At 46.9% G+C, this 15,106-nt stretch overlaps 2 protein-coding genes across 3 annotated transcripts in view; one reads left to right on the top strand and one right to left on the bottom strand.

Moving 5' to 3' along the window:
• Positions 1-2,450: 2,450 nt before the first annotated feature.
• ZDHHC4 (zinc finger DHHC-type containing 4) lies at positions 2,451-11,382 on the top strand. Of its 2 annotated transcripts, XM_019541850.1 has the most exons (6): positions 2,451-2,612; positions 5,787-5,860; positions 7,061-7,239; positions 8,321-8,446; positions 9,428-9,672; positions 10,312-11,382. In XM_019541850.1, the coding sequence occupies exons 1-6, from the start codon at positions 2,490-2,492 to the stop codon at positions 10,594-10,596; spliced, it is 1,032 nt and encodes a 343-aa protein (XP_019397395.1). In that variant the 5' UTR covers positions 2,451-2,489; the 3' UTR covers positions 10,597-11,382. The 2 variants fall into 2 exon arrangements, with proteins under 2 accessions (XP_019397395.1, XP_019397394.1); XM_019541849.1 differs by lacking the exon at positions 2,451-2,612 and having other exon boundaries at positions 5,440-5,860.
• Positions 11,383-11,579: 197 nt separating this feature from the next.
• E4F1 (E4F transcription factor 1) overlaps positions 11,580-15,106 on the bottom strand; it is a 12,539-nt gene continuing 9,012 nt past the window's right edge. The window contains exons 11-13 of the mRNA XM_019542128.1: positions 14,072-14,232; positions 13,506-13,568; positions 11,580-12,713 (exon numbers count right to left, since the gene is read on the bottom strand). Coding sequence (XP_019397673.1) covers positions 12,366-12,713; positions 13,506-13,568; positions 14,072-14,232 — 572 coding nt within the window. The 3' untranslated portion in view covers positions 11,580-12,365. The remainder of the gene's footprint in view (positions 12,714-13,505; positions 13,569-14,071; positions 14,233-15,106) is intronic.

Raw genomic sequence — 15,106 nt, forward strand, 5'->3', positions numbered from 1 at the left:
CAGGCTGGACATAAGGAAGAATTTCTTTACTGTCCAAGCCCCCAAGGTCTGGAACAGCCTGCCATCGGAGGTGGTTCAAGCACCAACATTGAACCCTTTCAGGAGCAAATTGGATGCTTATCTTGCTGGGATCCTATGACCCCAGCTGACTTCCTGCCCTTCGGGCGGGGGGGCTGGACTCGATGATCTTCCGAAGTCCCTTCCAGTCCTAATGTCTATGAAATCTATGAAAACCCAGCAGTTCTCAACATTTTTAGACTCGAGGCACCCCTCAGTAGACTCAAGGGCCCCCCTTCCAAAACTTTTGGGAATTGAGCAGCACCCCATTTCAAAAATGAACTTATTTATTACAATGCTACCTCCTTGGGTAGTGGGGCCAGGGGAATGGCCAGGCATGGACAAGCCAGATGTAGCACCCTTTTCAGACTCTTGCAAGCGCCCCAGGGTGGCCCGGCACCTGGTTGGGAATTCCTGAGCTAACCCTTCCTCACAACATGCTCCCGCAGGAGCGGGTCTGGTAACAAGGTGGCAGGTCTCAGGAGCGATGCACCTTGGAGGAGAGCTGGGGAAGCTTTTCCGTCAAGGATGTGAGCTCTGAGGTAGGGTTTGTGCTCAGAGGAAGCAGGCAGCCACACAAAGGATTGCAATTCTGGAATCTGGGGAATTGTTTTGTGAACCGTAGGCAACGTCACCAAAGACTTCGCTGACTGGGGATTAACTTACCACCCTGCGCCAAAGTAACAAATGTGGCCTTGATGCCGTGACCGCATCATATGCGAGGAGGTGCTCCTTGGCAGGGGAAACACCTTGCATCTGGGTTAACAAAGGCAGTTTTCCTTACGGGATAACTGTTTTTCTGGCATGGTTTAACGCTGGGGCTTGAAGCTGACTTTATGGAAAGGGCAGGCTCCTCTCTACCTTGCTCTTGCGGCCGTACGGCTGAGGGCAGGCGAAACTTGGGGGCAGCCGAACCTCGGCCTCCGGGCTTGGGCCTGCAGTAGGATGCCAGCCAGGAGACGTTGGAAATATCTGGAGCCCCGGGGCCGAGGTGGGGGATGCATGCCGGTTGTAGGGCCATTTATGTTTCTGGATTGACTTGATTTGGTGGGGAACATGAACAATGTCTTTAAAAAAGTAAATAAATAAATAAGGAGGTGTGCCTCGGCGCTTCCAACTGGGCCTTCTGGTAAGACATTGGAAATGGGGGCTGTATTGTTCATTTTTAATTTCACAGATGGGCTCTCAGCTTGGAGGACTCATTGCTTTGCCCGGCTGCCTGCCATTTGTGGTCATCGCTGTGCCGCGTTTGCAACTGGAGTGCTGGACAGGCAGACTTCTCCTCACAAGCGGGGTCTCTCATGTCCCCATGAATGCTGCCAGTGTGGGGGCAATCCCCACCATCTCCGCCCCATCCTGCTGGAGACATTTGGGGGGCATTGAGTCCCCTGGCCCACGCAAGGCAGTTGGTGATGTGACCTCGGCTCACCGTGACAGCGATGCGAGCGCCGTGACGTCGTGAAGCAGCACGTGACAAGAACATGACGTCACACAAACCAAGGACGCTTGGGCGATGTGACGTCACACTGCCCATGGTGTGATGTCACGCGGGGGGCGGGGATGATGGAGGGGGCGTGACATCACCGCAAGGCGCACACCGACCGCGCGAGTCTTGGGAAGATAGAGCGGGTCACTTCCGGTGTGCCTGAGGGGGACTTCCGGTCCTATAGGAGGCACTTCCGCTTCAGGAACCGGAAGGCCCGCCCCTGCAGCTGTCAGGGCTGGCCGCCGGCGGGTCACGTGACGCGGGGCGCAGCGCGGCGGCCGGTTCCCGAGCGCTGTTGGGCGGCGGTGAGCACGGGAGGCCCCCTATAGAGTTCACAAGTCCCGCGTTGGGACACTCGGGCACCCCTAGACACCCCACATGGGGTCACTGTGGCACCCCTAGGCACCCCACATAGGGTCCCCCAAAATCCCCTGTATGTCTCATATGAGGTCACTCCAGCATCTCCTGTACACCCCATATAGGGTCACTGGCACCCCAATACAACCACCATAGGGCCACCCCGTCACCCTCCATACACCTACATAGGGTCACTGAGGCACCCCTGCCCCTCCCGTGTGGGCGAGAGCGGGCGTTGTAGTGGCGCCTGCGGGGGGCAGGAAGGGCAGCTCCCTCCCGGCTGCAGGCATCCTCAGCAACCCCAGAGACCGCTCGGGCGCCGCAGTCTTAGCAGATCCGTAGCTTTCCAGCGCCATTGTCGTGCATTCCTGTTTGTCCTTGTGTGTGTTTTATACCCACCTGCTCTGAAATGCCTCACGTGCACTGTTGAAGCTGCGCAGGAAGCGGTGCTCTGAAATCAACTGTTCGGAGCCAGTTCCTGTATTTTACTGGTCTAATAAAACAACACACAGTGTTTCTAATCCCAGACACTGAAGTGCAGCAGGAGGCAAACTTGACAAGCTGCTTTTGCTGTGTTGCAGGATTCAAGATGGACTTTTTGGCTCTCTTCGTGATTTACGTGTGTTTAGTTCTGGCTGGCGTTGCTCTAGTCTGCTTTTGTGCAGGAAGAAAGCAGCATGTCCCTGCCAGAGGTATGCATTGCATAACCCAGGTAAGCAAGCCAACATTAACCGTTATGTTCGTGCCAGGTAGTAGCAGCGTCTCCTTAGTGTGAATATGAGCACACACCAGCGCAGGGTGAGCCTCCATCTCTGACTCACATGGGCACAAGATGCATCTCTGTGGGGCTAAGCATGGTGCTTGCTAAACCATACAGAACAGGGAGATCTGGCACATTACCTATATCCCAGAATGTACAGAAAGTAGAAAAGAGCTCATCACTTATTTGCTTGGATTCAGTCCTGTCCAGGCCTTGCAGGTTTAGAGGCCGTCGGCAGAACAGATGAGGGATGATAGAGATGTGGGTTGGCTCCTTCCTGGGAGATCCCTGTATGACAGTGTGTGAGGAATCATAGCAATTAAGGGCTGGAAGGGACCTCAAAAGATCATTGAGTCCAATCCCCCCGTTCTGGGCAGGAATACTATGGAGATCAAATAATCCCAGCAAGGCGTCAGTGTCCAGTCTCCTCAAGAAGACTTCCAAGGTTGGGGATGGCACCACCTCCTTGGGAAGTCTATTTTGGTCACCCTTACCATAAAGAAGCTCTTCCTTACAACCAACCTGAAACCGTCCTCTAACAGTTCATGGCCATTGCTGCTTGTCCTCCCCTGGGGCGCCCTAGTGAGCAGGTTTTCATCCAAGAATGCAGAGGATGGAGCAGAAACAGCCTATATCAGCCTGCCTATGGTAAGCTGGGAAGAGCTCTCTCCCTGATTCTACCCAGCGTCTCTGGACTCTGAGTTTTCAAGGAATTTGGGTGGCGACGTAATTTTCATGTGGACACCTCCATGGAGCCCAAGGCATACCCCTCTAAGTAGATGTAAACAGACATCATGAATAGAAATGCAGTTTCCTTCATGTCTTAATCACCAGTTCAAACGCTGCAGAGAGTGACCAAAACTCAGTACTATCTCATACTAAATGACCTTTCTGCAGTGAGATCTCTGTCCAGTTAACAGCTCTTTCTGTCAGATTGCGCTATCACATTTAGCAGCTGGTCTCAGCAGAAGCACCAAAATCTGCACAAGCTGCAGACACAGAATTCCCCACTCAGCAAATCCCTTTGTTCACCAGCAGGGGGAAGTTTGCACAGCTGTTATTCTACGTTGTTTCTGTTCTGCAGATAAACGAAGGGTGTAATTATCTGGGGCTGCAAAACCAACACCAAAATTTAGCACACATGAACATACCACTCGGTGCATGGAATGACCGCCAAATAGTGCTAACTTGCATGTGACAATTGAAAAATGACATTGGTTCAGTGGCATTGCATGATAATTCAGAGCCCCAAAGCCCTGTGGACTCGTGTTTTACAGCATTTGTGGCTGACAGCAAAAGTTTGTTTTGAATTTTGATGGAGAATAAAAATAACAGACGCCTGGAAGTTGACTGTAAACCTTTCAGAAAAAAAATATTTGTCAAATGTTACTAAACAACATGTATGTCATAGTGCTACTTGCCTAGATTATGCTAACAAGTGTAGTGAGGAATTTTAAAAGAGGATTAAAGATTTTCAGGGTTACTTGAATGACATGAATGAAGAGAATTTAGAACAAGAAGAAACAAATAGTTTAGATTCTTCAAAATATTTCTGTGTAAACAGAAAGTAATAATGCTGTACTATAGGCAGGGAAAGAACATTGAAAAGTCAGTCTAGTAACTAGTCGCATTTAACATTTAATTACATGACTGAGCTGATCCTGGCTTTAATACTGGCAGTATTTTCTTTTCCTTTTGCATTATACTGGTCTTGAATCAATACACAGAGCAAGTTACTCATCAGCCTTCCTTTCTTACTTAAAATGACTTTTTCTTTTTTTGCCATGAACACAAAATATATTATAAATACCATTTAAGATGTAAAGAAGTACTTGTTTCTTCAGAGAAATGTAATTTGAAATTCTCACAAGATAATCAATGGCAGGGCAATTTCCAGTATCGATAAAAAGTATCTTTTAAAAGACGGTTTCTAGCCCCTGGTTCCAAAGTGCATAAATCCACAGGTTGTAGAAGTCGGATCTGACTGCATTATTTTAACTACCTTGCATGTATATTCTGAGCAATAAAATGATGTACTTACACATACCACAGCTGTTTCTAGCTCTCTGACAGGTCAGCTTCCATCCTACAGTTCTGGTTTTCATGCTTCCACTGGCTCATTGGGGTGAAATGGTTGCAGTCTATTTACAGGTCTCTCCATATGCTTCTGTAACCATTGGAGGCGAACGCAACAGTCTCAAGAGCCTTTGTGCTTTGGCTAACATGAATGCTGTTTAGTTCAAGGGGGGTGGGGAAACCCTCTGAAAGAGCTCCTTATGCTGCACCACATTAATTTTTACATGGAAGGAAATTGGGTGTTTCCTTTTGCCAGCTCTCAAATCAACAATGGATGACAATTAACACATGTCCGTGTTGTTAATTGAAAACCGGGTTTTGAAAGACTCCTAGTGAGTTGTTTTTATGCTTAGTTGTGTCTAATGCACCTCCTACACCTCTAGTGTAGCCTCTTTTTTTTTTAATCTCCTGCAAACAGCCATCAGACACACCAGTGAGAAGACTTATGCGTAACATCTCTCCCAAGCCTCATGTCTCTTGTTGTCTTGTCACATCTGAGAGAAGACATGAGGTGCAGTGTATTTTTGCTTGCTCGTCACGGGTAGCTGTTCTGCTTTGCTGCTGTGCACCTTGCACCACTGATGAAGTGGAGTGTTGCTATAGAGATAAGTTGTCTTGTGCACAGCTCGTGAAGAGACGAGCAGTCCTGCAGCACTGAGTCAGCTAAGTGTATTCCTGAATGGAAGCAGGCAGCTCTGAAGTAACAGTCAGAAAAACATAAAGCTGTTGAATTGGATAGGCTTAGGATTAGTTTCCGTGAATTTTTAGAGATCAAGTAGGATTTTTAAACACACCTACCTGTTTATCAAGGGGCATCAATAGCCGTTGTATAAATCCAGCCCCCCATTCACTAGCTTCCCTGCCTGTAAAATGGGTATAATGTTTACCTCAGAGGCATTCGGAGGTGTTATTAATGTTTGTCCTACACTCGGGAATGCCCAGAGGGAAGGTGCAACAGACACATTCAGTATTACACTGTTTGAAGTTTTCACAGGGGAGAACAAGCACTCAAGTGCAACTCAAGTGACATGGTGTTTTCATTTGCTGCAGGTATTTTCATTCATAGTCCCAACACGGCTTCAAAGAGCAATGCAGAGGGTGCTTCAGAGGCTCTTACACACACGGTACCACACTTTTTTTCCTTTAACACCCTTTTCCTGGCCTGTTTCTGATCATCCTACTGGCACCCGCAAAGCCATGCTAGATTGCACTTAAATGCACTTCTGTCTTTGTCAGGGGCTACCATGGATTCTGGTCTTCTTCCTCTGTTGAGAGGATGTTAACCCTTAAAGAATGAAGTAAATTTTACAGATAACATAATGTAGCTCAACAGTTCTCTCTGGGTACTTTGGGTACTGGGAGAGCTCCAGTTGTCTGTGTTCAGGTTAGTCAGCCAGGCTGTCACGAGAGCCAGCAAAAGCAGAGACAGATCTGGAATTTATTTCTGGACTTCGCACAGAAATTGATGTCAAGAGCAGCATGAAAACCGTAGCATAAAACGGAGCCTTTTTGGCAATGGAGAGTTCAAGCTGTAATAAAGTGTGCACTGCTGATAGCATAGAACTGATACCTAATGGGGTGGTGCTAGTTGACTTGTGACACAGCAGCAGAGCTAACGGACCTGCCCTTCCCTTCAGCCTCCACCATTGGTGCACCCATTTTTTGGGCCATTGCTGGGCTCAGGGTGCTGTACGTCCTGCAAGTCCAAACGTTAGAGAAACAGCACACAATTCAAACGTCTCTAGTGGCATCTGCAGCCTTTTTCACAGGCCTGAGCTCGTGTTTGCCCTTAATAACCTCCCAAAATGCCACCCGTCTGTTCACTTGCTGCTTCTGCCTTTCCCTTTGGACTGCTAAGCTGTGCATTTCTTAAAGTGAAGATGGTGCTGAATTGGCTTATTCCGTGCTTCTAGATCAGTTCTGGGGATCACGCCAAGTCTCTGCCAGCACTGTTATTGTCTGAGACCTGGCCTGTCATAATGGCAAATGTCGGTGCCCACGTGGGCCCCTCTTAATTATGAGACATTGTACTTGGCTTATTGAGATTGACTAGAACAAGCAAGCAGATTTGGGAAGGTCATGCAGGGAGGGGTCTCCAGCTGTGAGAGCTCTTTCTGCTGGCTTCAGGAGAACTCATGATGTAACACCAGGCAAGAGAGCAGTTGGCTGGGCTGCTGGGGAATCTGAGTTAGGCCTGTGAGACCGGGAACCCAGTGGGCAGCTTGGGGAAAGTCCTTGCTGCTGAAGCCTTCTGTCCAAGCGCAGCTCCTCTCACGACTTGGGTTCTGGTTGTGAAATGGACTGCCCTTCCCCTCTGGTTCCAGAAACAGCCTGTTTGCTGGCCTGCACGTAGCTTTGGAGGCAGCAGTTTACGGTGAATACACTTGGGAAGTGTTTGGCTACTGCCAAGAGCTGGAGTTCAACACGGGCTTCCTTCTGCTGCCATACCTGCTGCTTGCGGTGAACACGGGGGCTTTCGTGCTGTGCGCTTTGACCAACCCAGGTAAGCTCCGGCCGTGTGCCCGTGGCAGCTGTGTGAAAACAGAATATAAAAACAAAGTGACTAGTAAATGAAGGCTCAGACGTTACGTGGTGTCCTGCTAGAAATCCAAGGCATGCAGCTTTTACTGGGGAAATGGGTGCGCTGTGTGAGTGACGATCACGTTGCCTTTGACTTACTGCCTCCTCCAATGGCTCAGCGCATCCTTGAATTGACCAGAAGCACTCTCAGCCTTGTGTGGTGCACTGTTCCCTGCATCCCAGTGTCTTAGTGCTCCAAGTACAAAGGATTGAAATGACAAGTGGCAGTTTGACCTTTCCCCTCAGCACTTCCCCCACAAAAAACTATGGTGTGTGTGTGGGGCGGGGAATGGGGGGATGTTAAGAGCACTTTGCTTGTAATTACGCACTAGCAAGGAGGAGAGCAGGCTGGTTGTATGTTCTGTATTGTGCCTATGTGCTCCGAAGGCTGGAATGCTAAAGCTTCCAGAACAGGGAGTGGGACCTGGCAACTCTTGTGATTAGGAGCCAGGATTGCATCCTAATTGACTCTGCACCTTTGGTCAAATGATCTCACCTCCCCGTTTCTTCCTCCACCCATCACCACTGTAACTGCTACCTGCTGTGATGGGCTTGGTTGAAAGGAGGGGTCTGAGCGGAGAATGGCTGCCAGCAGAAAGTATCCTGGAAGAGTTCTGAAACCAAGAGAGAGCATTTTTTGAACAGGCGTTGAAGGGGGAAAGCCAAGGGAGGGGATGATTTATAGTGCTTTCCTCCCCTTTCCAAAGCACTGCCATCCTCCTGATTTTATACCCTTTGTTCTGTTTGCTGTGTTTTTCTCGTGGGTCTGGGTCAAGTTGCAAACATCAGTATTTTGTAACTTGACTTCCATCCAGTAAGATGTTGCCATAGGGAATAGTGCCAAACATGGGCTTAGTACCCTTAGCAATTCATTACAGTCATCAACATTCCTGCCATATTCTGGCAACACACAGACGGATTCGAAAGGCAGAAGCAGCCCTGTGCTCTACTAAATGTTGTGAAGGGAAAGAGTTTGCTCCTCCATGGCACTGTTTCTCTTCTAGGTACAATAACAGAATCAAATCAAGAGTCTTATCTTCGGGTTTACGCACACGACGGTGCGATGTTTCAGAAAGGCGTCATGTGTCGCACGTGCCACATGGAAAAGCCGGCCAGGTCAAAGCACTGCAGTAAGAGTTGTCATCGTTATGCTTGTTGAGATATAAAACAAAATCAACCTTCTACTAAATCAATTTCTTACCAATAATGGCCACTCCCATGCCTTTAATATAGTTCCCCAGATGAAGTCTAGCACAAGGTCGTTGGTGTTCTTGTTCATTTGTAGGAAGGCCTCCAGCTCACTAGCCCAACTCCATAGCTTGGCTGCTTATAAACCCCCTGAACAGAGGTTCCCAGGTGTCTGAGACTACAGCTGTGGAGACTAGAACCTTGGTTGGTTCCGGAGAATGTCTTGCAGGCACAGTCTCTTATGTGTGGCTCTAGATTTGCACTTTGTAGAAAAGACACTGGGAAAGCAAGCTGGCTACCTACATGGGGAAGTTAGAGCAGTGACAGTGACATGAAAAGGCCTTACCTCCCAAGACCCAAGTTCAGGATTTGTGTTTCTCTTGAAGAACATGGTGGTCTTGCCATCACCTAAAACAGAGCAGGGAGCTGCTCTCTCTTGCCTGTGCCGCTGTAGGCAGCACTAACAGGAGAAACCCAAATCTCTGAGTTCCAGCCTTGGTAGGCAAGTAGAACAGGGAACTGAATTTCAAATCTGTTTTAGCCTTGGTTGATCTTTTTGAAGTTAAGTTTTTCTAACTGATGGACAAGTTGAAGCAGTTTCTCTCGTTTATCCTTTAAAAGCACAGAAGTGACACGTGCTCTTGGAAAAGTTTTTTGGCTTTTCTCTGAGTCTTCTGACTATACCAGGTTGTTAGAAGGGACTTGGAAGGCTGTTTAGATTGTCACAACCACCACCAGATGCTCCTGCACACGCACCTAACCCTGTAAGATTAGGCACTTGTCTCTGCTTGTACCAGAACAGCAAATGCTCATCGTAGTCCTGGACAGGCCTTTAAAAGAACTATGCCATGCTGCATAAAAATCTCCAATGTCCTTTAAAAGCCAGATAACTTACATTGCCTTGTATTTCCTTTTTTGATCAGGTGTTTGTAACTTCTGTGTACATCGTTTTGACCACCACTGTGTTTGGGTCAACAACTGTATCGGGGCCTTCAACATGAGATATTTCGTCATTTACCTCTTCACTCTGACTGCTATGGCTGCTGACATTGCAATCATAACAGTAGCCTTCCTAATCCAAGTAGTGCTGCTATCAAATATGATGTACGGGAGTTACATTGATGAACAAGGGCAGGAGCACGAGGTTGAGATTCCCTTTCTTATTCAGGTAAACTCCAAGTATCTAGACTTTAACCTGCTTCTGAGTGTGCAGCCTGATCAAAGGCTTGATTTGGTCTCATCTGTTAAGAATCCTCTTGCACATCCATCTCTTATATAAGGGTGGAGGGCCTATGGGCTTCATAGCAGGGAGCCCAGACATATTGTTAGAGGAATTGTCATCACAGGCACTTCAAAGTATACAATTGTCGTAGGTAACAGTTTCTTCAGAAAAGCCATTTCTCTGAATTCCAGCTCAACGCAAAGCTGATACATACAGACATGGTCTTACAGAAATCAGGTTACCATTATCCCGTACAAATGAGTTTTTAAAGGAGCATGCCAGATTGTTTACCGTCCTTGACATGTCAAAGCAGACCCCTTCCCATCCAGTAGAAGTTAAATATCTCATAGGGCTGTTAGATACACGGTTCCCCCAGGGGTGTATTTCTGGTTAACTCTGACTACACACATAGCCCGTGGGCCGGCAGAACTGGGGAGATAAGATAACCAAAATGCAGAAGTGGTTCATTTTGGAGTTGCCCTTAGCTGAACTGCATTGTGATTAACAGCACTGATTGGAGTGCTTTGAAATCAGAGGGTACGGCCTGTGCCTTTAAAGCCACTTACTACTTGTCTGTCTTTGCAGCACCTGTTCCTGATCTTTCCCAGGATCATCTTTATGCTTGGCTTTGTGATAGTCCTCTCTCTGGTACTGGGGGCATACTGCTGTTTCACTCTGTACCTGGCTCTCACGAACCAAACATCCAATGAGTGGTATAAATCGAGACGATACGAGTGCCCTCACTGCCAGGCGCAGCAGCCCCACAACAAGCACACTGCATACAGGAATGCATACTCTAAAGGAGTTTGGATCAACATAAAGGAAATCATTAAACCTCCCAGAATCTCAGAAAGAAAGAAAAAAACCTGAGGAAATTTAACTCTTTTTAAAAATGTCTTCTTTAATTTCTGCCAGGGGTTTCCTAGGCCACAAAGGACTCTTGAAAGGACACTAATGTCCACTAAGTGCTACAATTCAGGGATTTCGCTCTGAAGAACATAACTGTAAAATACAGTTGTTAATACATTCATTTTGCAGACAGCAATCAGTTTATATCTGTGCCACTGAACATAATTGATTAAGATGATGGGTCTCAGTAGAAAGCAGCCATTTAAGATGCGATTATAGCTCAATGCATCCTAAAATGTTCTGTCGTCTTCAGTAAGTTTTGAGTGGCAGAATTAAAGCTAAGGTATGATGCTAGCCTTGGGGAAGCCACATTTCATATGTGCTTAAGAACTAAAGAACATGAAGCAGGATCATAACTATCACAAAAGGAAGAAAAAAAAATATCAAACTATGCAAATAAAGCCTTCAAGGAACTGTATTAAGTATTGTAATAAAATTAACATACAAGTCCTTGAAAAGGCCCTTTCAGTGCATTTTAGGGTAAACAGACAGTTCATGAAAGGAACGTGTTAAATCTTATAGTTATGTAGGCGTATCAGCTCTGTGCGAGTATGCCCAAAGCGCTAGTATGCTGTACAGCTAATCTTAGATTTATGGATTACATCTAGGTCTTGGGTCCCTTGAGAAAACCGTGGCTCACATGTATTACCAAGAACCGCACTACTTGTTGCCACCTCATCTGTATAGGACTGCTGAATACTTTATTCTATATTTTTTCTTTTAAAATAAATGGAAAAGCCATCCAAACCCCTCACCAAAGACTTATCATAGCTCTGTTGCAGGCTTCCTGGCCTAACAGGCTGTAGCCCAGCTGCATCAGCAAGTAGTAGATTTGTGCTTGGTCTTGAATTAAAGATACCCAAAGCCTGCTCTTGTGGCAGAGACACCTCACTGTTCTCACGGTCACTGTTTCACTCACAGTGGAAATCAGAGAGCAACAAAAGCAACTTAAAATATATTTTATTTAAAAAAATGTATTTTTTTTTTTTTATTTACAAGCTGAAACTGTACAGGAGGCAATTAAAAATCTGTACCTGGGTAAAAAACATCATGTACAGTATGGCTTTCTACATGGACAGGCCAGCTCTTGGAGCAGCCTTGTGACCCAGCAAGTGATGTACTGCTCGTACACATGTATGTAAGGCTGTTCTCATGATCAAGCAAGCTACACCTGCATTACCATTACAAGGGGAGGCTCGAAGGCAGGAAGTAGAAGCCTTCCAGCTTTGATAAGTTCACCCCAAAAATGCCTCAGAGTTTATTAACTGACTACAGTTAGCTTAGGTAGCGAGGAGTCTCTCTTGCAAGAAACGACACGCGTGCTTTACCTTCTATGCTGAAAGGTAAATCTCAGAACACTACCGTCCTGTGGTCCAAGGTTACTACTTTGTAAAGGACGTTCATTTATTTGAGGCAGCTGTACAAAACACGGAGTCTGTGGCAGTCAAGACTGAGCAGTCACTTCCACAGTAAAACCATGCAGGAGTCTGACATTTCCATGTCAACTGAAAAGTATAATAGCAGGGCTGTATTTGATTCAAGCCACTTCCATCTGGTTATAAAGGGTTTGGTTTGGTTTAGTTTATATATAACTGTATGCAAGATGGCTTTTCCTCCCACTCGTCAGACACCGGGATGGGCCAGCTTATGCAGCTCTACCCTAATTCCCCACCCTGGAGAGAAATGCTGCTGGATGCGCTGGGGATCTGCCACTCACCCTGTGCCAAGGACTACACAATCACTGTCTGAACCTCCACCTCCCCCTCCTGGGAAGCTATAACAAACTCTCCTGCGTGCTCCATTATTTCAATGTCCTCTGATGCAACCATCGTTACTGTTGCTTCCTCCGTCTCAATGCTACCCTCTGTCGTCAGCACCGCTCCTTCACCGATAGCAGAAGCCAATGTCATAGCAACCTGCTCCGTGAGACTCTCTGGAGTTGCTATGGTGATCGTGTCTGCAGCATCAGTGGTTACCTCCGAGTTCTCTGCCACCGTAACGTTCTGCACAATGATCTGGTGGCCAGAGTTTGCTTGGTTCACTATCTGCTGTACAACCTTCATGATGTGACTGTCCATCTGTGCGGAAGAAGAAGAGAAACAGCCTTATTTTTTTTCTAAAAAGCATTTCAAATGTTGACAGTTCAATTTGCTTGACATCCCCTGCCAATTATGTCACAGGTACACATGTGACTGCCAACCAGTAGTTTTACAACTGATACAGACAACACTGAATAGGTTCAAATTAGTTCCACCATCTCCTGAAGTTATGGCCCCTCGGCAAGAGGATGAGATGCATTTCATTGAGGGGTGAACTGAGGAGTGAATCTTTGTATGTCATTAAGGGATGAATCTTTGCCCATGTTTGGGGACAAAATCATTTTGCATAAGCCACAACTTCAGTTATTCTTAAATGATTGCTTGAGGCTGGAGGTCACAGACTAGTTACTCAAAATGACAGCGATAGCGGCACTGCAAAAACCTAAAAGGCTGGACAAATCACAATGGGACTTGCACGCTGTTCAGCAGAAGACTGGTCCGTCACCACAGTGAGACAAGGCAGGGATGTGTAGTGCTGACATTCCCTCTGTTCCATTCCATCTTTACTTTTAGTATCCTCTGTGACTTGTTAAGAGGATCAGGTTCACAAAGGCCATAAGGTGTTAACACGCTGTTTTACTTAGCCAGGAGGTACAATATTTTTGGCCGGGCCACAGAGCCAGTTCTGCAAAACTGCATCTTTCCAACAAAACAAGCCAGCCAGGCTTTGGTTTACTCGATGTGGCTTTTTGGATGCCTAGAGTTCATTTAAACAAGGGGAGTGCATAACGGGTAGCATAGCAAAGCAGCATGGTGACAGGGCCTGCCTACCTCATGTCTTGTTCCCTCTATTATTTCAGTAGCTTCACTGGTCTCCATGTCTTCTGTGGCGGTCTTGAGAGAGACAACAAGATGGTGTTTAAAACACTACAACAGAATCCTGTTTGGGGAGAAGCTAGGGACTAGGACTGTAAGCATCTCCTGCAAAGACTTCCTTGTTCTAGGTCAAATAATCTTCTGAAGTGGGCAGCTCTTTGCAGTTCCCCCAGGCCGTGAACTGGAGTTGCTGAGAGGGAATAAGGACTGGCTGGAATCTTCACCCGGTTCTCTCCTCCCCCAGTTTCCCCAAGGCCACGCGAAATGAGGGTAAAGGGGAGGAACCACACAGGTCCTTCTGCCTCACAGGTGGGGATGCAGCTCTTGCATGTTCTGCAGCCCTGGGGGAGAAGGTGGCTTTGGCTGGGCCCCATTTTCCCCTGCTCCTCCCAATACAGCAGCCAGGGGAGGAACATGCACAGCTGTGTGGGCATTAGTGGCCAAGCACTGCACTGGTTTCAGTGCAAAACAAGCCCTCCTTCTCACTGTCCTTCCTCATTCAATGGTTTTGGCTATATTACCTCGATGATGTATTCCTGAGTGTCTGCCACCACAGAGGAAAACTCCACCAGAACAGTGTGAGGATCTTCAGAAATAACGGTGGCAGCTAAGTTGTCAGCTGACTGGCTTTCCTCTGAAACCATCACTTCTTCAGCCTCCTTCAATGCAAGAAGGCAGCCACCTGCATGATAATCCAGGAGATACAAAGGTTTTCAGCATCGGAATTGCACCCGTTCCACTTGATATCACGTGAAACTAGTGACACCTTCTACGAGACATTACTGGGAGGAGTTAGTTATCTTCAGCCCAAATGTCCGTCTCCAAGTCATGCTCTATAGGAGACTACAATCTGGCCTTGACTTTCCTGGAATTACTAGGAATATACAAGACAGTCTGAGCACTGAAATCACAAGAGACTTAAAATGTTCCTCATAAACACACAAGACTAGACCAGAGATTCCCCAATAATCCACTGTATCAATACACAGTTCAGCTACTTATGCAATGTATTTTCAGAAGCAGATGTGCAACTATCCTGTAGAACCGGTACCGTCCGGCACGCACACATGACATTATGGCTTAAGCAAGCATAGCTTTAAACAAAGAATCCACTGCAGATAATCCAGTCATTTGGCTCACTATTTGCTAGCATCTTGAACATAACATTATTAACATCTGCTCAGCAGACCATGCCAGCTGCACGCCTCGTTACGGTGTTTTGTAGAAAAAGGCAAGAGGAGAGTGGTTTCTTGATGAGTGAAGTTACTCAAAGACAAGTTCCATTACAGTAATTAAATTCCAAATTTAAGAAGCTCCTGGAGCCAAGAGCTTCTTTTGTGTTTTAATCCCTCTGCTGCTATCAGAGAAAGAGGTGAGCTGGGATTAGCTTCTTGGAGGCCATCATGGATCAACCCCTGCCCCCCTCAGCATGGGGGCTGTTTGTCATAGTTAGTAGGGACGGCAGGGACCTGAGCAGATCATGAAGTCCAACCCCCTGCCATGGCAGGAAAGAGTACTGGGGTCAAACGACCCCAGCAAGGTGATTGTCTAGCCTT

This window comes from Crocodylus porosus, unplaced genomic scaffold (assembly GCF_001723895.1).
Source record: "Crocodylus porosus isolate Cpor-Errol unplaced genomic scaffold, CroPor_comp1, whole genome shotgun sequence".
NCBI classification, from domain to species: Eukaryota; Metazoa; Chordata; order Crocodylia; family Crocodylidae; genus Crocodylus; species Crocodylus porosus.

What these genes read in the sequence shown, in the direction of transcription:
- ZDHHC4 (XM_019541849.1), top strand. Translation starts at nt 5,607, where the DNA reads ATGGGTATAATGTTTACCTCAGAGGCATTCGGAGGTGTTATTAATGTT. An exon ending in CAGAGGCTCTTACACACACG is followed by an intron (nt 5,861 to 7,060) that starts GTACCACACTTT and finishes CTCTGGTTCCAG; the next exon opens with AAACAGCCTGTTTGCTGGCC. An exon ending in AGATTCCCTTTCTTATTCAG is followed by an intron (nt 9,673 to 10,311) that starts GTAAACTCCAAG and finishes CTGTCTTTGCAG; the next exon opens with CACCTGTTCCTGATCTTTCC.